Genomic DNA, 22,090 nt, shown 5'->3' with positions numbered 1-22,090 from the left:
CCTTGTCTGATCAGTCTCAATTTCTGCTGTGACATTCGGATGGTAGGGTCAGAATTTGGCGTCAACAACATTAAAAACATAGATCCATCTGGCCTTGTATCAATGGTTCAGGCTGGTGGTGGTGGTCTTAATGGTGTAGAAGATATTTTCTCTGCACACTTTGGGCCAATTAGTACCAATTGAGCATCATGTTCATCCCTTTATGACCACAGTGTACTCATCTTCTGATGGCTACTTCCAGCAAGATAATGCGCCATGTCATAAAGCGCAAATCATCTCAGACAGGTTTCTTGAACATGACAATGAGTTCACTGTACTCAAATAGCCTCCACAATCACCAGATCGCAATCCAATAGAGCACCTTTGGGATGTGGTGGAACAGGAGATTCGCATTATGGATATGCAGCCGGCAAATCTGCAGCAACTGTGTGATGCTATCATGTCAATATGGACCAAAATCTCACAACACAAATATTTCCAGTACCTTGTTGAATCTATGCCACGAAGGATTAAGGCAGATCTGAAGGCAAAACCGGGTCCAACCCGGTACTAGTAAGGTGTACCTAATAAAGTGGCCGGTGAGTGTATATGAACATGAATATTTTTCTTTTATATGTCTACATTAGAAATTAAATGCAGTCAAAGCAAATATTTAAAGTATTAAAAGTAATAATTATTACAATTTTGCCTGTATATTGAATTTTGCAGTGTAATGTGTTTTATTTTAAGGTTAATGGGTTTTATTTATAGGTTAACTACAAATATCTTAAATTAAAGAGTACTTTCCAAGACAATTACCAGTACTTTCCCCCCTTTTATTAAACTGCACATTGATGTTTATGTTGCTGTGGAAAGAAAACACATGCACAACTCTTAACAGGTTCATCATTCATAAAATCTAAAATTTATTGGAGTGAAAGACATTCTCATTGAACACATCCCAGCATTAAGATAACATCGTACAATCAAGTCAATGACAACAGTTCCATAAACGAGAAAGCCATGGAGGGGATTATAAAGATAATTCAGTAGTTTAATGTCAAGCTGGGAAAATGCTCAATACTCCTCAACATTCCGAAGCTGAAATGACATTCCAGATTATATATAATGACATTCTCCCGAAGGCAGTTTAATAAGGTGAAACACGCGACTTACAGACAACTGGTCCTGTAAGAAACAAAAAATAGAGCTGTAACCCATTCGCATTAACAGCCAGTGTCTTACTGCATCTGCTCAACTCATTTTATTAAAATACATTTATATATATAAAAAAGAAAACTCTTTACTTAAAATAACTATCACGCTGTTATACTCTATATAATAATTCCCTTCAAAATATAAAATCATATCGGTATATATATCTACACAAAGTGCAACTGTAAATAAAGTGTTATTTCGCTGAGGTTAAAAATGCAATCTTTTTTTTTGACCTCTTTCAGTGCAGAAACTATTGTGGGAGCTTTAAAAGTATGGGGAGGTAGTCTATACGAGATGGCTTATTACTGGGATTGGTGACTCGTAAAGGTCTTTTAAATGAAAGCCTGAATAGTCTTACCCTCAACCCTTGAAAGACCCAAAGGATGGAGCATATAATGGAAATGTTAACCTGTTCATACAAGGGGAGGGGAGTTTAAAACACTCGCAATAGAAATCATACTTCTCCATCAGCATCCCTAAACCCATATAAGCCTTTATTGCTCAATATTAACAAGTTTCAGTACAGCACGCGCAATAAAAATAGACAAGTCCGTCTATAGTGGATAAGGACTGATTTGGTTTATGGTGTTTAGTGTACGTAATGGCTATTTATACTGGCACAAAATAGTTTCAACTGAGGTTATTATTTTGATCGGCCGTTTGGCTTAAACACACAAACTTGTTGCTTTGACGCTTTGACACACGTATACAGTATTATCTACAAGTATATAGTTAAAATGAGAACATTTAAACAGCTATTAAACAACTTAGAACCAGACAACGAACGAAAAACAAAAAACGTGTACAGTACAGCACAGCACAGAGACGCCTATGTCTGCTAAAACCCAACTAAACATTGAAAATAACCTGGATTTGGTTGGAGAATATGTCGCACATATTCACACACACACACACTGAGACACCAATATATCTCACACAGCTATACATAAACACGCATGTGTGTGAGAAACATGGGAAGGAGTGAACTACTGTAACATCTGTGTGTTTTTAGCACGCGGCTGCTTCTCGAAGTCAGCCCAATTTCAAACAACCGTCGCTAAGAAGGTAATTTCTTCTTTCTGCAGGGATACTTCACGGTACCTCCTGTGAGGAGAGAAAGAGAACACACAGATAAAGAGAGATTTATATTTGAGCAAATATTTAATAGTTTCAAATCTCAGTTTGTCATTGGGTCTCAAAGTGGGCTCCATAACAAAACAGGGCTTTATGACTTCCATGATGCAGAAAATGGGGATGGAAGTGAGGAATCCAGTCATACCAAATGGAATCTGACCTATAACATATAACATAAAATGGATATAAAAATTGCTTTAAAGTCTCCAAGAAATCAAATCTAACCAAATGATTTTGGTTCTCACATTGTCAGTTTTGTGGTGAGCAATTCATCTGTGCATGTCATTAAGAAAAAAAAAATGTTTGCCCTACTAATCTTTAATTGAAATCTGAAAACACTTGCTGTTTGCTTTTTAGTTAAATGATCAGATTACGTGATTTTGAGGAAATGGGCTTGGCTAACATACTTAACCACGCTGGTTCAACTATTAGTTTTGACAACAAACAGAAATGGTGAGCAGAAGGAGTCTGTTAGGTTGTAATAACTCTTGTAACAGCAATTTAGAATAACATTTTATTGAACATAGTTTAAAATTTAATTTACCCATAAATTAACCATTATAATTGACCACAATAGAACAGCAAATCATCATATTAGACTGATTTCTGAAGGATCATGCGACACCGAAGACTGCAGCAATGATGCAGAAAATTAAAGTTTAAATCACAGGAATAAATACAATTTAAAACTACAAAAATATACAAAAAAAAAACGCACTACATTTTCTCACAACGCAAACAAATTAATAAAATGTGCTGCATTTTCTCACAACACAAACCATTTACGAAAAACATGCTGCATTTTCTCACAACACTTGCAAAAACAACGGAACACAACAGAAATGTTTCAAGGGGATCCTAAAATGTTACTGACGCCGCTCTACAATGACAATTATTGCATCCCAATTCACAAACTATCCGTCCTGAATAATATTTTAAATTAGAATTAGTATGTTCCAAATCGTAGTGTGTTGAAAATAGGTTCCATATGTTCCCGGATGGTTTACTATTTTCGGTAAAAACTTTAAGTGTAGAACTGTCCAAACTCTAACTGCTGATATTGCCAACAGTACATTGCGTGTTGGATATGAATTCGATTAGAACTACAAACGCAAATGAAAAGCGTAAATAAACTACAAACATGATGGACACGAAACCAACCGTCAAGTACTGAGGCTTCAATAAAGATGTTTGTATGACTGTTAATTAATATCTAGCCAACTGGAAAATATTTAAATCCTGTTTTCTGTGTTCTATTTCATCTGCAACAACTATACTGAATTTATATAAAGACGTGTTGGAACATTAACGTCTGAAGGCATAATTATCCAATAACCTGAAGAGCTTTCTCTGCATGAAAGACTTGTAAATGGGAGATTATCTTGCTGCTGCTTCTCCAATAAGGTAGGAAATTAAATTAGACAGAAATGTGGATGATGTGTCGAGGTGATTAACAGAGCTTATAAGTAAGCAACACAACGATCTGTTAATGAGGAAGTAGTATGTCCCAAAGCTTGCATACTCTTCTGTCAAACACTCAAATATACATTTTTTCCTTCACCAAAAAAGTACATACTTTTAGGGTGTAGTATAAGTATGCGAATTGGGACGCAGCATATTGCTCAGTGAAGTTGTTGGTGATCGTTGAAAGGTGAGTTTTTTTGTTTGTTTATTTTAACATCCCGATTCCCTTGTCTTTCGTATTTTATTAGCTTAAATATCCATAACTTAAGTAGACTGGTCTGTCACGTTTTAGGGTTTCCTTGAAACTTTTCCATTGTGTTCCATGCGATTTGAAAGTGTTGTGAAAAAATGCACCACGTTTTTATAATTTGTTTGCGTTGTGAGAAAATGCAGCATGTGTTTTTTTTTAAATGTGTTTGCATTGTGAGGATTTGCAGCATTTGTCCTGTGAAACGAATGAAGATGTTTCCTTGATATGTTGTCGTTTTTTGTAATTGCATGTCTTTTCTTGAATTGCAGCAAGTTACGCTGTCTCGGCCACTGTAGATTTTAAATTAATACAATTTTATTAAACAGTTAAAATGAAAAATAAAAATTGTAAACTAATATTTAAAATCCAGAAAATAAAAAAGTCAACAAAAAGAGAATCCAGCAAAATTGTAACTTGAATCTTACAGTAATGAGAGATTCCTCGGAAAGTCTAAGAGATCTCTGACCCCCAAAAAGTTTGTGAACGCTTGATCTAGCAACCCTTAAACAAGAATAGTAGAAGACACAGACAGATAAGAAAGGAAATTCAGGGAGAACCAACACTTGAAAGGACGGAAAGAGAGTTCTTGCCTTTTTATGTGTGCTTGCGCGTTGTGTGTCCATGTTATTGGAATTGAGGGATTTCCAGACAGTAGTTTTAGACATTTCATCAGATATGTTAATGTCAGAGGGATCAGTCCTGGACAACAGGTTGAGGAGAGGAAAGGGCAGGGGAAGGGGGAAAAGGGAAAGTGGAGTGTTAGTTACTACACAACAACAGATACACAGTGGGCATGGTGGTTGTGTGAGCTTATTTTGAAGATATCAGGCTGTTGAACGAGGGTTTGTAGTACACAGTCCTGTAGTAGAGCTGTACCTTGGGTCTGGGGTTCGAGGAGAATGTAGAGGTTTGCTCTCCATTGGGATCTGCACTGTGTCTTTGTTGTCCGATTCCCCTGATTCATCCACCAGCATCTCCTGTGAATCCTGCTGCTCAGATAAACACACGCATACAAGTGGCATTCATTGTGTTTATGTCAAACCACATTGCAAGAATATACTGCTGGAATATTTTTAGTTTGTAGCCTGATTTCTTTAAAGGTTAAAGGTTGTTCAGGATAATAAAAAACCTTACAATGGTGTGGTAAAGTGTTTGCCTCCTTACTGATTTCTTATTGTCTATGTTTGTCACACCTTAATGTTTCAGATGATCAAATAAATTTAAACATTAATCACATCATGCAGTCTTGAAATGAAGGTTTTTATTATTAAGAAAAAGCATAATACACAACTTCACAGCCCTGTGTGAAAAAAAGTTTAGTGCCCCCTAAACCTAATAACTGGTTGGGCCATCCTTAGCAGCAACAACTGCAATCAAGTGTTTTCGATAACTTGCAATGAGTTTGTTACAGCGCTGTGGAGGAATTTTGGCCACTCCTCTTTGCAGAATTGTTGTAATTCAGCCACATTGAAGGGTTTTCGAGAATGAATCGCATTTTTAAGGTCATGCCACAGCATCTCAATTGGATTCAGGTTAGGACTTTGACTAGGCCACTCCAAAGTCTTCATTTTTCACTTTTCGTTATTTTCCTGCTGCTGAACCCAAGTTCGCTTCAGCTTGAAGTCACTAACAGATGGCCAGACATTCTCCATCAGGGTATTTTGGTGCACAACAGAATTCATAGTCCCATTTATTTACACGATTATATGAAGTTCTGGAATTTGTTTTCACTTAATAACAAAAACCATCCTTTAAAATCTGTTTGTGTTTGAGTTATCTTTGACTAATATTTAAATTTGTTTGATGATTTGAAACATTAAATTGTGACAAAGATGCAAAAAATCAGTAAAGATCAAATTCAGTAAGAGGGCACACACTAGTCCACACCACTGTATATATTCATTGCACACTGTTAATTGACTGTTCTACACACAATTTTAATTAGTGAATGATATGTAGAACAGTAAATGTGTAAATAAACAGACACACTCTTACCATGTTTACTGGTTATTTAAGGGAAAATTCATTCATCAAATTAACTCTTTAAAATAAACTTAAACATAGTCGGAACAACAAAGTACTTAAATGGTTATTTTGGTGAACCATCACTTAGAAATAGGCTGTGGAACAGTAAATGTGAGAAAATAAACATTTACAATATGTAGCAGTGCACTTTACTGTTGTCACTTCATTTTCTTGCATTTGTATTTGTTAGTAACCATTATTATATGGGAAATGCAATTTTTTTAAAGTACTAAAACTACACACATTTTACTAGGTACATAACCCGCATGCTTTTTATTAGCATAGTCTTTTGCTATGGATCACAAACCTCCTCTGCTTGCTTGGAATCATCATCCAGCTTCTTCTTCCTATTCTCAGGCATCAGATCATCAAGGTAACTAAGCTCCCTTTTAGAAAAACAGAAGTCCAGCAGCTTACGGATGAACACTAAAGCCAGGACCTGCAGGAAATAAACACACTTATACTGTATGCTGACTCCTATGGTTCTTACAACGCTGTTCCAGTAGAGCATGGCACAAGCAGGTACGTTCGATTTTTGGGGAAAGTATGAAATGATCATATAAATGATATAAACATTGAATGCATTAAATAAAAGTGTCTTCCAAATATATTTTGTACATAATTATAATTAGTATTATTGATTAGTGTTCAATGAAAATGTGCAAAAATGTAGATTTTAACTATTAAACTGGTCATGTTTGTCCATTCAAAATACAAATTTAGCTCCTATGGAGCTCCACACATGACATTCAAGGAAAAAACATAATAATTAATTCCCTCGATTTACTAATTTGTTTCCTTTTGTACACAATCTAGTAAATCGTGGCCCCGTTTACTTATTTGATTTTTTTTTTTTGCATGTCATGTGTGGGGCTCTGTGAAGACATGAAGTGTGTAGTTTGTTTTTTGCCGTACCATCATAGGAAACACGATTGCGGCAGGGGAAGTTTTAATGACCCATAGCAGCACAAGGCAGGTAAGTTGGGTCAGAGTGAACAGGTGAACCTTCCTCAGAGGAACATGGCGGAGATAAATAAAGTCTGGCTGATGCTTCGCTGGCATGCCAAACAACTTCAGACGGTCAAACAACTGAGAAAGAAATAGCAGAGAGAGATAATGAATGACTAACCTGTCTTTAAACGTGTGTACAGTATGTTCAATATCAGTATCTTTACCTGAATGCCTTTCAGAGATGAGACCCCCATGTAAAGAAAAACACCATAGAGAACCGGCATGGGAATGAACTGTGAAACAAAAATAGTGAGTATTAAGAAATGCATATTTCATTTTGATTTTATGTTTATAAATTAATGTAATATTACAGTGTTAATCCAAAATATCTTTAAATAACATAGCTCAAAAATGAGTTAAGAAGAAAACAACATATTGGAAAAAATGTCTGAGCTATTTTTTTATGCAAAAAGTGGAATGTTCTTTTGAGCACCCTGCATTGTGGGCTAGAGTATTGCGTACTTTTGGGACATTTTAGTGTACATTGTATGATTATTAAGTAAATATAAACTGCCTTACACAAATCAATATGACATTTCAAAATGTGCAAATATTGTGGGAAAACAGAACTCTTACTCACTTGTTTTGCTTAGCTAGCTATATATTTTATTCATATTAAAACAATCTATATTTTTAGTGTAATTTTTTATCCAAACCTTGAATATATATATACAGTTGAAGTCAGAATTATTAGCCCCCCTTTGCATTTTTTTGTCTTTTTTAAATATTTCACAAATGATGCAAGGAAATTTTCACAGTATGTCTGATAATATTTTTTCTTCTGGAGAAAGTCTTATTTGTTTTATTTCAGCTAGAATAAAAGCAGTTTTAAATTTTTTATGAACCATTTTAAGGTCAAAATTATTAGCCCCTTTAAGTTAAATTTGTTTTGGATTATTTACAGAGCAAACCATCATTATACAATAACTTGTATAATTATCCTAACCTACCTAATTAACCTAGTTAAACCTTTAAGCACTTTAAACCCTTTAAGCTCTATAAAAGTATCTTGACAAATATATAGTAAAATATTATTAACTGTCAGCATGGCAAATATTTTTTAAAAATCAGTTATTAGAAATGAGTTATTAAAACTGTTGTTTAAAAAATGTTGAAAAAAAATCTTATTAAAAAATTAAAAATTAATGGGGCTAATAATTCAGGGGGGCTAATAAATCCGACTTTAACTGCATATATATATATATATATATATATATATATATATATATATATATATATATATATATATATATATATATATATATAAATATATAAATAAATGTTTTACTTATAACAGTTTTTTATGAGACCAAAGCAGAACAAAAACATTTATATAATCTATAAAACTTATAATTTAAATGATAAGGAAAAAATACAGAAAAAAATTGATATGTAAATTAATAAAAAACAAAATAATAATAATAAAAAAACACAAAAACAAAACAAAAAAAGCACTAGTTCATCTAAACATGCACAAAACCATTGAAAATAGAGTGGGAAAAGTAAGTAAAATTGTCCCTTAATCATAAGTGCCCTAATTTCAACTCAAAGAGACCATCATACCACCATACCAGACATAATAGACATTTGCTGATTATGTGACTCGAATAATTTTTTGATCCTGGTGTGTGTGTGGTGTGATTGCTGGCATGAAATGAGTATTTTCCCCATTTCTAATGCATATCTCAGTGAAACGACTTCTCAAACAAGAATAAAATGTGGAATGGGCCTTGATTTATTTTTTATTTTTTTCTAGTCAGGAACTAATTGGATTACTGTGGTTTCCTATTTCTATGATCTAATGTGTGAGGCAGTTTGTTACATCCTCACTAGTAAACCCTTCAACAGGGACGAGGGAAGTTATTTTGATTAAAGTTTAAAAGAGCACATAAAAGAGAATGCACATGATTAATAAGATAATAAATAAGTCTCTAGAGCAAGGGTGGGCAAACTTCGTCCTGGAGGGCTGGTGTCCTGCACAGTTTAGCTCCAACTCTAATCAATCACACCTCTTTATAGTTTCCTAGTGATCTTGAAGACACTGATTTGATTAGGATGTTCAGATGTGTTTGATTAGTGTTGGAGCTAAAGTCTGCAGGAGAGCGGCCCTCCAGGGCCGAGTTTGCCCACCCCTGCTCTAGAGTGTGTATGTGAAATTTCAGCTCAAACTACCCCACAAATAATGTTTTATAACTCTTAAACTCCGCCTTTTAGGTTTTTATCATAATTGTGCTGTTTTGGTGACTGTCGCTTTAAATTCAAATGAGATAATGCTCTTTTCAAAAGAAGGCGGGGCTACAAATGCCTACGTGTTAACATAGTGGCTGATTTAATACCAAGACTAACGTCCTGTGCCCATAAGGGAGAGATCATCCCAAATGGGTGGGCTTTCCCCCTCTGATGACATGTACAAAGGGAGAATGTCAATCAAAGTGTTTCTGCAGTTAGTTTCTGATTCTAAAAAAATCTAATTGATAAATTTGTACCATTAGAAGCTGGTTATATTCATAGACTGTTGCCACACAACTGTGTTTAAATGCCTTATGAAAGTGATTTCCCTTTAAAGTAGGTCATCATACATACAACAACCCACAAAAGATGTACAAATACCTGTAACAATCCAGTCATGAACACAGAGCAGCCCATGAGCAGAAAGATGAACAGTCCAGTCAGCCTCTGCTCTTGAATACCCAGAAATCGAGGCTGTTCTCCAGGGGCAGAGCTTTCAGACTCCAGCTTCAGGCTGTTGACGTGGGATATTGACAGGACGGTCGCTGCTACAAACCAGGGCAATCCCAACATAGAACATACAGCCAACATCACCCCGACCATTAGCAGATCCAAATGGTACCCGCAGCCTTTCTGTGTAAAGGAATTATACAGTTAAAGTCAAAGTTATTAGCCCTACTGTGAATTATTTTTCTTTTTCAAATATTTCCCAAATGATGTTTAACAAAGCAAGGATTTTTTCAGAGTATTTCCTATGATATTGTTTCTTAATATTAAGAAAATATTATTAAATATTATTTACTGATAATATTATATTATAATATTAAATATTATAAAAGTTAAATATTATTTACTGTCATCATAACAAAGATAAAATAAATCAGTTATCGGAAATGAGTTATTAAAACTATTATGTTTAGAAATGTGTTGAAAAAATCTTTCCATTAAATAGAAATTGAGGAAATAAAATATACAGGGCAGCTAATAATTCAGGAGGGCTAATAATTCTGATTTCAACTGGTTATAAACACCACATAAACACAAACGTCCTCTTGCCTTTACTTTTAAAAGGAAATCATACCACCAGTTTGTGCTCCTTGCGGTTTATAATGACAGCAGTGATCTGTTGGTCCATGAAGATGAGAATGGTGCAGAGGAGAGCTGGTATTAAGGCAGCCAGTACTGTCCACCACGGATTTCGCCCAATGGGGTTCATCACCCAACCACGATCATCACGTGTAGGCTGTAAAACACAACCAGGAGAAAGTCAAACATCTGATCGAAGCCCTGAAAAATAGCACGATAGTTATATTTACTCCACAGTATTACTGATGCTTTTTTGTGTGTGTGTGTGTGTGAGGCAAACCCAAAAAAGGTTATAGCCCAAATATAGAATAGCCAAAATAATACTAGTCATCAAATACACTAGAATGAATAGATTGTATTATATTACATATTATGTTTTCACTGACAATCCAAATTTAGCCTGGTTTTAGTCAGGCTGTCTATCTTTAGATGGCAATGTTCTTCATTCTTCAAAATATCTTCTTTTTTGTGGAAGGCGATTGATTAATGTCAGAATTTGTGGATGAACTTTCCCATTAAGAAGCAATTAGTAAAAACTGTCCATTATGAAATTGTTGAGTAAGAATGATTTAGTAATATGAAAAAAAAATCAATCCGTTAAAAAAATTATTCAATATAATAATATACCAATTTAATTCCAATATGATTGGTGCTCAGCATTATTTATGATTATAATCAACAATTTTTGGAAAGAAATACATTCTTCTTTAATTGATTTTAATGATTTAAGGACTATAATTAATTTGAAATTTAATTGATTGCTTTTAATTAATTTATTGATCTCATAAAAAATATTTAACCCAGCATGTTTAAACAGCAGTAAAGCTTTTTGATAAACTGACCAAATCATTTTAAAGGGTTGTGCGCAATTTATTGTCATCCATTACACTGAATTGAATCATTATTTGATAACCTGATGTATAAAAGATGTATAATGACAATTAAAACAATTCAGTCTAATCTGAGACAGATTTATTAGCCATGGATTAAATATGAGTTCGGCTAAATTGTTTATAGATCTCTGTCTGTGCATACTAGTGTATGTTATTAGGATTAGCCAGGGTATAAACTTATTCCCAAGTCTCAGCATTGTCTAAACATCTAATCTGTCACTGCAGGGATGCCAGACTCTAATCCAACCATACAAGCAAATGTGTCTAAAACAAGACACCTACAAACAGCACAAAACAGGATTCTTGTGGATTATGAATGGGAGGGAAAGAGGACTGAAGAATCGTGTTCATCATTGTAAGGTAAGCAGATACCTTTAACAGAGCTTTAAGAAAGGAAAGCACTTCCTGTTTACTGACCCTCACAGATGCTTCCTACTGTATATTTTGATATGTTTTGGAGAGTTGTTTTGATTAAATGGTCTAATAGTTATTTTTAAATGTGTATTAGGGAATAGTTCAAGTAGTTCTTGCTTTGATTCTCGATTCTTAAATCGTTTCAATGAATGCAGATATAACAAACGGTACTAAATAAAAAATATCTGAACAGTGAACATCAGTTTGCAAATAGTCAATTAATAAGTACAATAAAAAATAAAGTTAAGTCTTAGGTTTTAATTATTAGCAATGATTTCAATTAGTCATATGAATATTTATTTATTTATTTAAATTGACTTTTATGGCTTGGCTTGGCCTTTGGTTGGCTTGGCCTTTTATTTACATTCATTTTTTGTTGCGACAATCAATATAAACTGGGACCATGTCTTTTTTTAAAACAAGGCGAGTAGCAAATGCACATTTCACCATTTCCATAGTCGAAAAGCTCTCAGGTAAAAGATGTTCCTTACAAATATATTTTTGTAGCTGTGCTTTGATCGCGGGAAAATGGAAACAAAACTTTAGTTTCGGCACATTTAAAAACAGAACACAGACGATCCATTTCTCAGAACAATTCTTCTTCTTCCACTTGTTTTAATTACACCTGGCAACACAACGTGGCTTCTCTCTTAACACTGTAACAGGTAAAAGGAGTCTTCAAAGCTATATCATGCATATTAATGAAGTTGCATCTTGTTCACAATAGTGTGCGCCGATTGGTTCACACCAAGTCTTTGTCATTATTTTATGCACAGATGTGCTGAAAACTCAATGACGTCACTTTTATACCAGGCGGCACTGACATCCAATCTCCACGCTGGAATTTACATAATGAACTTCAAAATTTATTTTCAAACCGGAGGGACGAATTTCCTCGAAACAACCCAAAAACAACCAATTTACACTTTTTAGTCTTAATGGTGTTTTTAGCAGCGTGGGACACATATATGACTGTCAACATCTCTAAAAAAGTGTTTTGGTGTTTTGTGACCCTTTAAGACAAATACACCTCAAACATGAGATAATGTACAGAACATTAATTACACTAAATAATCATTTTTAAATAGTAACACATAAAAAGCCATCCTTGTCATCATATTATAAATATCTACAAAGATGTTTCCTCAAAAAAAGATGATGATTATGAATTTATTGTAGACATTTAGGAAATTTAAGTATTACATTTCCTTCCTGGAGAGCATCAATATTCCACCAGGGGGCAGAAAACATACTGTTCTACTAATATTATTTTTATTAGTGAAGAAGCATTGATGAAATAATGATTTTTAGAGACATTAGAAAGCCATTTGTCAAATGTGAGAGTGCATTCTGAGTTATAGGACTAAAAATGTAAGGCATTTGTGTGTATTACTCAGTCCTACCTTAAACTTGCTGGGGACTTGTAATTTTTGGGATGGAACTCCAATGATATAATCAATCAGGACCATGAAAACAATGGTAAGGAACACAGCGAAATCGCTGATCATTGACCGCACCTGCATCACAAAAACACCACATATACACTTAGCATTTACTGTCTGCAAAATGCCACCATGTATGCAAGCATATGTAAGTGTTTGAGTCTTTTAGCCTCACCCGTGTTGGGAAGTATCTGCTAGTCTTAAACTGTTTCAGGAAGCTAGACATTAAAAAGGTACCAAAGAACAAAATGGATGACCAGAAGAGCACATCAGGGGTGTAGGGACCGTGATGTCCACACGACGGTCCAATAAACTGACCCTGGAGATCTAAACACTCCTACTCACACAGAGAGAGAGAGAGAGAAAGAGTGAGAGAGAGAGTTTGGCTCATATTTAACAGCATGGCAGCCTAGACGCTGACTCAACTGTGAAAACAGGATTAGCACTAAATGCGATCTGTGTGAGACGACACTGTGAAATAACACCGCACTGCAGTGATGGGACATGAAGGAAATAACAGAGAAAACTCCTCCAACCCTACAATGTATCATGTTCTTTTCACTGCTTGAGGTTGTCAACGGATGTTTATGGCAGCTTGAGGTTGTTGAGAAGGCTAAAGTGAGATAAATCATAGCTAGAGGTGTTTTTTACTGTGACATGTTTGTTCAAATATATAAGGTTATGTTCAAAACCATCTGCACTCACATGGGATTGAAACTCAGTGGTTAAGGCTTAGGCTAGTTAGCTAATCCTATTCATTTGGGATGCATTTATAATGGAATGAATGAGTGAATGACTATGGCTGCAAACAGGGTATTTTGGGGATACAGGATGATCAATCTATATTAGTATAGAGAGAGTATACATTTTTCAAGCACTGTTATAAAGGCTAACTAAAATGACTGCAGTCTAAATAGTATACTTCCCTACTATATAGCAGGTTGACAAAATATCTGAATCCAAAAAGCAGACAAAAAAAAATAAAAAACCAGGATAGCAATGAATGTTGTGAAGATAGCAGGTTCATACTGTATTCATAGTGTATATACAGTGTTCAATAACACTTTAGTTCAGGTCACAATTCATGCTATTAACTACTGGCTTATTACCTGCCTATTATTAAGATTTTAACTGTTCATTGGGTGTTATAAAGTATGATTTAAATCTACATCCCTATAACCCAAAACCTAAATCCAACTACTACCTTACTAACTATTAATAAATGGTTAATTAATAGTTTATTAAGGCTGGTGGTGTTAGTTAATGGTTTGTTAATACAGTGAATTGTGACCTAAGCTAAAGTGCTACCCAGTGCTCTATTTTAAAGGCTTGTTCATTTAAAAGGATTGTTCATTTAAAATAAGTAGCTACACAAAAAAGTACAGTATGTGATTTTGGATGCAGCCAAAAAAGTGCTTGGTACCCCTATAAAGACCACAGATACAATCAAAACTAACAGTATATATTATGTGTGGTTGAACTTTTTTTCTTAAGTAGTATTTTCTATATACAGTAATTTGATTGTGAGCTGTGAGAATGAAATTGTTAAATAATGGGTGCTTTTCATTCATTTGAAAACCATTTGTTTGGAACCCGTGGTTTCACCATGCATATCAAACTTTGAAAATGTTTATTTCTCCTATCACTAAAATTTAAACATGCTACATCCTTAATCCTTCAACTGTCATGTGATCTATAGGGCCAGTTATACAAAAGTGGCACTTCATTAACATTCACATTATTCATTACCATTTCCTGTGGCCTCAAAGCATTATAGCTGTCCAACAGATGCACTCTTCAGAAATGCATCTGGGAGTATAAAGTCTTCTAGTATATTTCCAACTGTTTTATGAATGGTGGCACGGTGGCTCAGTGGTAAGCACTGTCGCTTCACAGTAAGTAGGTCGCTGCTATCCCCTACAGTCCACAGACATGTGCTAATAAACAAAATTGGACATAGTGTATGAGTGTGAGAGTGTATGGGTGTTTCCCAGTACCGGGTTGTGGTAAAACATATGCCAGAATAGTTGGCTATTCATTCCAATGTGGTGACAATAAGAGACTCAATGTGATAAATAAGGGACTAAGGTGAGGGAAAATGAATGAATGATTGTTTTATGAATACTGTAAGTTCTGACAGAATTGTGGGCTCTCATATGTTTTTCACCTACTATATAGTAGTTAGCAGATACATTTAGACAGGTTGCTAAGATTGTGAGGATGTGGGAAAGTGAATTACCGTTACAGTAAGATTGGTCCATGACACTGCAGAGGCCGTGATGTTCCTCTGATTCCACACTTCCAGTGTTTTATTACTGGGATTATCAGGCTCTGCACACCTACAGCTGGTGGCACACAACATTACATGTTAAAACATGTTTATAAACAGTTATTGTGGAACTCCTTATTTGATCTCCTGTTAGCCTCATTGATGTCTAGGAGAATGTCTAAGTTATTTATTAGCTTATTGTCATGATTGGCTCAAAATCATGACAAATGAAGGAGGACGTAGTCCAGAAGGTAAAGCTGCAATGACAAATATTTGTTACCATACACTGTAAAAATGCTGAGTTCCACACAATCGATTTTTGGGCAACATGAAGGAATTAAGTTAACTTATTAGTTTTAGCAAATTTAAATGGATTAAAAACAATTAAGTGGTCCCCCCAAAAAACTCAAGAGTTGTGTTGTTTCAGCTCATTTTAAATAAATAGTTTGAACAAACAGCAGATGTAATTCTATGAGTGTAGGCATATAAGAAGAGAAAACTATGCTGTATAAAACAGCAAAAAAATGACTATGACTTTAATTAGACACAAGATGTTATGTTATCTAACACAATGGTTCCCAAGATGTGGGTCAGGACCCCCTGTGGGGTCATGAGACAATGATGGGGGGTTGCTTGGTGATTTCTAAAAATCTCATATATGTTATTAAACGATTAGAATTACCATATTTTATCCATAACCCACAGAGGACAAAAATACTATTTAAACTATTTAAAAGCCATCAGCTTTTCATTTTTTTTTTTATTGGGTTGCGACCCCTGGGGTTATTCGCTAGGTTAACGACACAGCAGTAGCGTTAGTTGCAGCAGATTGATTTTATGGCACATTGCTAAACTACGGTACTCGCATACATTAAAAATAAAGGCCACGACTGAACGTGGATGATGATCTCCAAGTGGCGGTCAGTACATAAAAAATAACAAAACAAAACCCATGACCTTGTTTTCTTGACCACACCCACAGGCAAAATCATCACATTTTAAATATTTTTCTCTTGTTAAAATAATAAATATATTTGTTGCAACCTTACACTTTGAAATACTGTATGTCCTCCTTCATTTGCCACAGCTTTGAGCCGGTCGTAACAAATGTGGGGGCTCGTCCGGGATCTGAATCCAATATCTCTCAAGACTTCTAGATACTTATTTAAAAACAGTATATTCATAATCTAATAACTAAAAAAATATTTAAGGATATTGTCTGCAACTTGCAAAGGCAACTGTGTATATAAGTTTAAACTTACTAGGCCAAGGTGAGTTTGTCCAGATCAGATTGCCTGTTGATCGGGTACAATTCTCCAAGATGGAAAAGTTTCTCCAGTGCTTCATAAATGAAGATAAGACAAATGAGCGCAGCAAAAGCTTCCTCTGTGAAACGTGTGATGTAACAGACCAAAGAGCTGGCATCCGTTGCAACTAGAAGCAGACACAGGAAAGCTGTCCAAAGGCCTATACAAGTGCGCAGGGACAGGTAGGAGAGATTGTAGTCTCTACAGGGAGAAGAATAGACAGAAATAAGATGCAATTATATTCTAAATGTTTTGAAGATTTATGGGACAAAGTAGGCTAAATGATAAGATACACTGATAAAGAAGATAATAAATAAACAGCTATGGAAAAACAAAAACAGATTTATGACGTCATTTAGAGCAGTTTTGTTGATGTTTATACTGTATTCATTTTAATTCTCAATACCAATGTTTTAACATCAGAAGTGTTAAGAAATCAACATTTGGTAAAATAAGTCTTATTTCCAATCACAACAAATAAAAACATTTGTTATTCTGACCAATAGACATTTTCTTTAAAAAAATGTAAATGTAAATGACATTTTTTTATTTTATAGAAAAGCTATCAGACCTTTATAAAATAAAACTGATTTTACTTAAATCTATACCTAATTAATTTGGTTAAGCTATAAAAAGTCTCTTAACTTTTTCACAGCTTCATATATATATATATAAATATATATATAACCAGTTTTTACAATTTCACCAATTGTTTAGGGCAAAGAGGAATTGATTTTTGGTTTATAGATAAATATGTTTTTTGCTATTAATAGTTGGTCTGGTCTGTACTGACTTGCAGAACTTGAAGAGAATCTTTTCGAACACGAGGACGGGTCCAGTGCTGCCCAGTATAGTCAGTGGCTGTCCAGCAAACAGAGAGTATGCTATTCCAGTCATAGATGCTCCTAAGAGAGACTCAATAGCACTCTGACACACATACACACACACACACACACACACACACACACACACATAGACATACATATGACTCCTGTATTTTGCATTACAAACTTATTTGTATTTGACTTTGCCTACTAGGCCACATAAAAACAGAAGCGTGTGCATTTGCATACTCACAATTCGTCCCTCTGTTGCCTCTCCCAGAAGTCCTCCAAATGTGATTACAGGTGACATACAGGCACAGTACAGGAAAAGAAAAGAAGCTACACACTGCAGAGTCAAGCCATCTTTAAAGTCACTCAGATAATATGGAGCTTTCCTTTTTAAATCCAAAATCAATCCTCCAAACAGCCTACCGAGAGATTGGGAGAGAGAGAGAGACTTTATATGAGATCATCTCTGCCACTGCTGAAACCATTGTATGTCCTTATAATCTATAGTCATAAGTAGGCCCACACAGAATCTGCGTGCGCAGAATTCTGCAGATTTCTGCAGATTTTTAGCCCATCATTAACTCTGTTTATTTACTTGAGTAAATGTGTGTAAATCGATATTTATTCAGTTTTTAAATTAATTACAGTAATATTATTGACTAATATAAAAATGTTCATCTGATTTATGTACAATGCAGTTTGTACAGTAATATTTGCTGTGTTTTAGCTTCTTTATATAAGAGACTTGCTTTGTTTACCAAATAAAGTGAATCTAATTGGATTTGCTTTTTAAACATTAAATACAAGTTAAAAAGATATAATTTTTTTTTATTTCACATATTAAGGTTTTAGTTAAGATGCTCCCAAAATAATTCCGCAGAAATCTGCAGATTTTTACTAAAATTCTTCGCAGAAATAGCTGAAAACATCTGCAGATTCCGTCTGACCCTAGTCATAAGCATATAAAAGTCATAAGTACTACAGTCATAGACATACAATAATGATTTCAGGTTTTAATATCTGGTAAGGATAACTGAGTGTCACATTATAGGTAAAACCTGACCCACACATACTATACACAAACACACACACACACCTTCCTGTTCTCTGCAGTTCTGGCCCATGGTGTTCTCCGTGCGGCTCTTCCTCAACAGTAACAGCTGTACCATTCGGCACTCCCGGCATCTTTCTTTTCTCCTGTTCCAAACAGATCCATTATAGCAAATAATCTATCACTGAAGCTAGGGTTTTAAAAGTCTGTGTTTTTCCATACCTGAGATGGGACACATTTAGGAGGTTCTATGCGTATGGAGGGGTCCCATTCCCCTGGGGGCAAAACTGTCACTTGATCGAGAAACTCATCTATACCAGCCAACAAATCCCTCCTGTCCTTAGCCTTATATGCAACATCATGGAAAATCTAAAAGATGGAGGAATCAAAATATATTCATGAAACTAAAATAAAAAATATATATGTTAAGGATCTTTAAAAAAAAATGTAATCTATAAATTATAGTTCTTCAAATGTAAATACTACTGTTAATACATAAAATATACACTTACCGGCCTCTTTATTAGGTACACCTGTCCAACTGCTTGTAAACAAAAATTTCTAATCAGCCAGTCACATGGCAGCAACTTTGGCACAAGCCAATCACATGCATTTAGGCATGTAGACATGGTCAGGACAATTTGCTGCAGTTCAAACCGAGCATCAGAATGGGGAAGAAAGGTGATTTAAGTGACTTTGAACGTGGCATGGTTGTTGGTGCCAGGCGGGCTGGTCTGAGTATTTCAGAAACTGCTGATCTACTGGGATTTTCACACACAACCATCTCTAGGGTTTACAGAGAATAATCAGAAAAAGAGAAAATATCCAGTGAGCGGCAGTTCTGTGGGCACAAATGCCTTGTTGATGCCAGAGGACAGCGGAGAATGCCCAGACTCCTTCAAGCTGATAGAAAGGCAACAGTAACTCAAATAACCCCTCGTTAGAATCGAGGTATGCAGAAGAGCATCTCTGAACACACAACACATCCAATCTTGAGGTGGATGAGCTACAGCAACCGAAGACCACATCAGGTGCCACTCCTGTCAGCTAAGAACAGGAAACTGAGTCTACAATTCGCACAGGCTTAACCAACATTAGACAATAGAACATTGGAGAAATGTTGCTTGCTCTGATGAGTCTCGATTTCTGCTGCGACATTCGGCTGGTAGGGTCAAAATTTGGCATCAACAACTTGAAAGCATGGATCCATCCTGCCTTGTATTAATGGTTCAGGCTGGTGGTGTAATGGTGTGGGGGATATTTTCTTGGCACACTTTGGGCTCGTAAGTACAGTACCAATTGAGCATTGTGTCAACACCACAGCCTACCTGAGTATTGTTGCTGACCATGTCCATCCCTTTATGACCACAGTGTACCCTGATGTATCCCAGTGTATCCATATCTTCTGATGGCTACTTCCAGCAGGATAATGCGCCATGTCATAAAGCGTGAATCATCTCAGACAGGTTTCTTGAGCATGACAATGAGTTCACTGTACTCAAATGGCCTCCACAGTCACCAGAACTCAATCCAATTGAGCACCTTTGGGATGTGGTGGAACAGGAGATTTGCATTATGGATATGCAGCCGGTAAATCTGCAGCAACTGTGTGATGCTATCATGTCAATATGGACCAAAATCCCTGAGGAATATTTCCAGTACCTTGTTGAATCTCTGCCATGAAGGATTAAGGCAGTTCTGAAGGCAAAAGGGGTCCAACATAGTACTAGTAAGGTGTACCTAATAAAGTGGCCGGTGAGTGTATAATTTGATAATAACATGGGCTGACCTCATCTGTCATGATGGTGGCCATGGAGCGACCGATTTCATGGTACTGCTGGGCTTTTCCATCAGGACCAAGTAAAATGAAAAGGAATCTGTAAAGAAAAATAAGATTAATAATATCTTTGTTAAAGAAGATTTTTGAGATATGCATTGGCAACATTATAACACTTTCACATTCTATTTTTATCAATTCATTTGTCCTCAATTTGTGGCACTCTGGATAAAAGCATCTAATTAAATGTAAAAAGAAGTAGCAAAGGAAAAATGTTGCATTTGCAGTTAAAGAGTTTGCACCTTGTAGGAATGGGAACTTCAGTGAGTCCAGTCAGCAGTACAGCAGGAGACAAGCGAACAAATGCAACGATGGATCTCTCTAAAAAGTCCAGCTCTCCAACCAGCACATTGGAAGCTTCTGCTCCAGTTGGAATCTTTTTCATGAAATGTGTGTCCACCTATGGAGGAAGAGGATTGTAGCTGTGTAATTTACATACTATTGCAGCGTTTTGTAAAGGCTGTTACTCTAAAACAACTGCTGAAATGGGAAGACATTTTTATTTATTTATTTATTTATTTATTTTCAAAATTTGAATTAATTATTAATAATAATTAATTACATAGTGCAAAATACAGCTGCCAAAGTTCTTACCAGGTCTAAAAAATATGACCATATCACCCCAATTTTACACTGGTTGCCTGTTCCATATTGATTATAAAATATTGCTTCTTACTTATAAAGCTTTAAATAATCTGACTCCTGCTTATTTAACCAACCTTTTGTCTCGCTACAATCCAACCCGCTCTTTAAGATCTGAAAACTCAGGGCTTCTGGTAGTACCCAGGATTTAAAAGTCTACTAAAGGAGGTCGAGCCTTCTCATTTATGGCTCTATGATTGGGACTTGTGGAGCTGCGCATTGATGGATTTGCTGTTTAAACTTTCAGCAGGGAAATTAAACCACCCTAAACTGAACTAAACTGGAGTTAAACTCTGAAAACTGGACAGACACAGTTTCAATTTACTAGAACTTCTATGTTAAGCTGCTTTGACACAATGTACATTGTAAATATAGAAATTATAGATATAGAAATAAAGATTAATTGAATTAAATTGAATTGAAATAATTTATGAAGGTATAAAAGGCAGAACCACCAAACTCTCTGTATCCGTATTCACAAATATCATTCTGAATAATCAATTTTTGGTTTTGACTGTGACTAAAAGATATAACATTTATTTCAGTTAGCTTTTCTTTTAAGTCATCCAATATTTATACTTTATTTTCAACCTTATTTTAATTCTAGATTAATAATTAATCTCGTGGTTGTTCTACTTACAAACTCCAGCTGTTCATTTGGGTCAGGGTGACAGTTATAGATAAGATGAACAGCAGGTATGTAATCTGATTGGGGAGCCTCTCGGCCATCTTTACTGCCACTCTAAATGGCTGACATCTGCTTCATTACAGCTAATTTCCTGTTTTGATATGTGGCATAACATTACGCAAACAAACTGCGGTATCTATACAGACCACCAGGTGGCAGTGCTTGTGTGTACGTGTGAGTGCGTTTGTCTCAGATGTTCTTTGGGAATCGATACTCCAGTGAACAGGCAGAACATAAACAGATTAAAGCTGTTTAGTTTAATGGGTTGACATCACACTATCTTTATTCTCATTTGTTATAATATCCTTCCGTTTCATA

At 35.3% G+C, this 22,090-nt stretch overlaps 1 protein-coding gene across 1 annotated transcript in view; it reads right to left on the bottom strand.

The window, feature by feature from the left end:
- Positions 1-873: 873 nt before the first annotated feature.
- Positions 874-22,090, bottom strand: part of slc4a8 (solute carrier family 4 member 8) — a 51,680-nt gene continuing 30,463 nt past the window's right edge. The window contains exons 8-25 of the mRNA XM_056460245.1: positions 20,685-20,842; positions 20,395-20,482; positions 18,828-18,974; positions 18,651-18,751; positions 17,799-17,973; positions 17,515-17,648; positions 16,677-16,922; positions 15,385-15,490; positions 13,321-13,482; positions 13,107-13,220; positions 10,392-10,553; positions 9,692-9,943; positions 7,246-7,314; positions 6,986-7,159; positions 6,378-6,509; positions 4,922-5,034; positions 4,636-4,744; positions 874-2,301 (exon numbers count right to left, since the gene is read on the bottom strand). Of these exons, the coding sequence (XP_056316220.1) occupies positions 2,290-2,301; positions 4,636-4,744; positions 4,922-5,034; positions 6,378-6,509; positions 6,986-7,159; positions 7,246-7,314; positions 9,692-9,943; positions 10,392-10,553; positions 13,107-13,220; positions 13,321-13,482; positions 15,385-15,490; positions 16,677-16,922; positions 17,515-17,648; positions 17,799-17,973; positions 18,651-18,751; positions 18,828-18,974; positions 20,395-20,482; positions 20,685-20,842 (2,454 nt within the window). The 3' untranslated portion in view covers positions 874-2,289. The remainder of the gene's footprint in view (positions 2,302-4,635; positions 4,745-4,921; positions 5,035-6,377; positions 6,510-6,985; positions 7,160-7,245; positions 7,315-9,691; positions 9,944-10,391; positions 10,554-13,106; positions 13,221-13,320; positions 13,483-15,384; positions 15,491-16,676; positions 16,923-17,514; positions 17,649-17,798; positions 17,974-18,650; positions 18,752-18,827; positions 18,975-20,394; positions 20,483-20,684; positions 20,843-22,090) is intronic.

This window comes from Danio aesculapii, chromosome 6, assembly GCF_903798145.1.
Source record: "Danio aesculapii chromosome 6, fDanAes4.1, whole genome shotgun sequence".
NCBI classification, from domain to species: Eukaryota; Metazoa; Chordata; class Actinopteri; order Cypriniformes; family Danionidae; genus Danio; species Danio aesculapii.
Note: the sequence above shows the minus strand (reverse complement) of the source record. Positions and strands in the feature narration are given on the sequence as shown.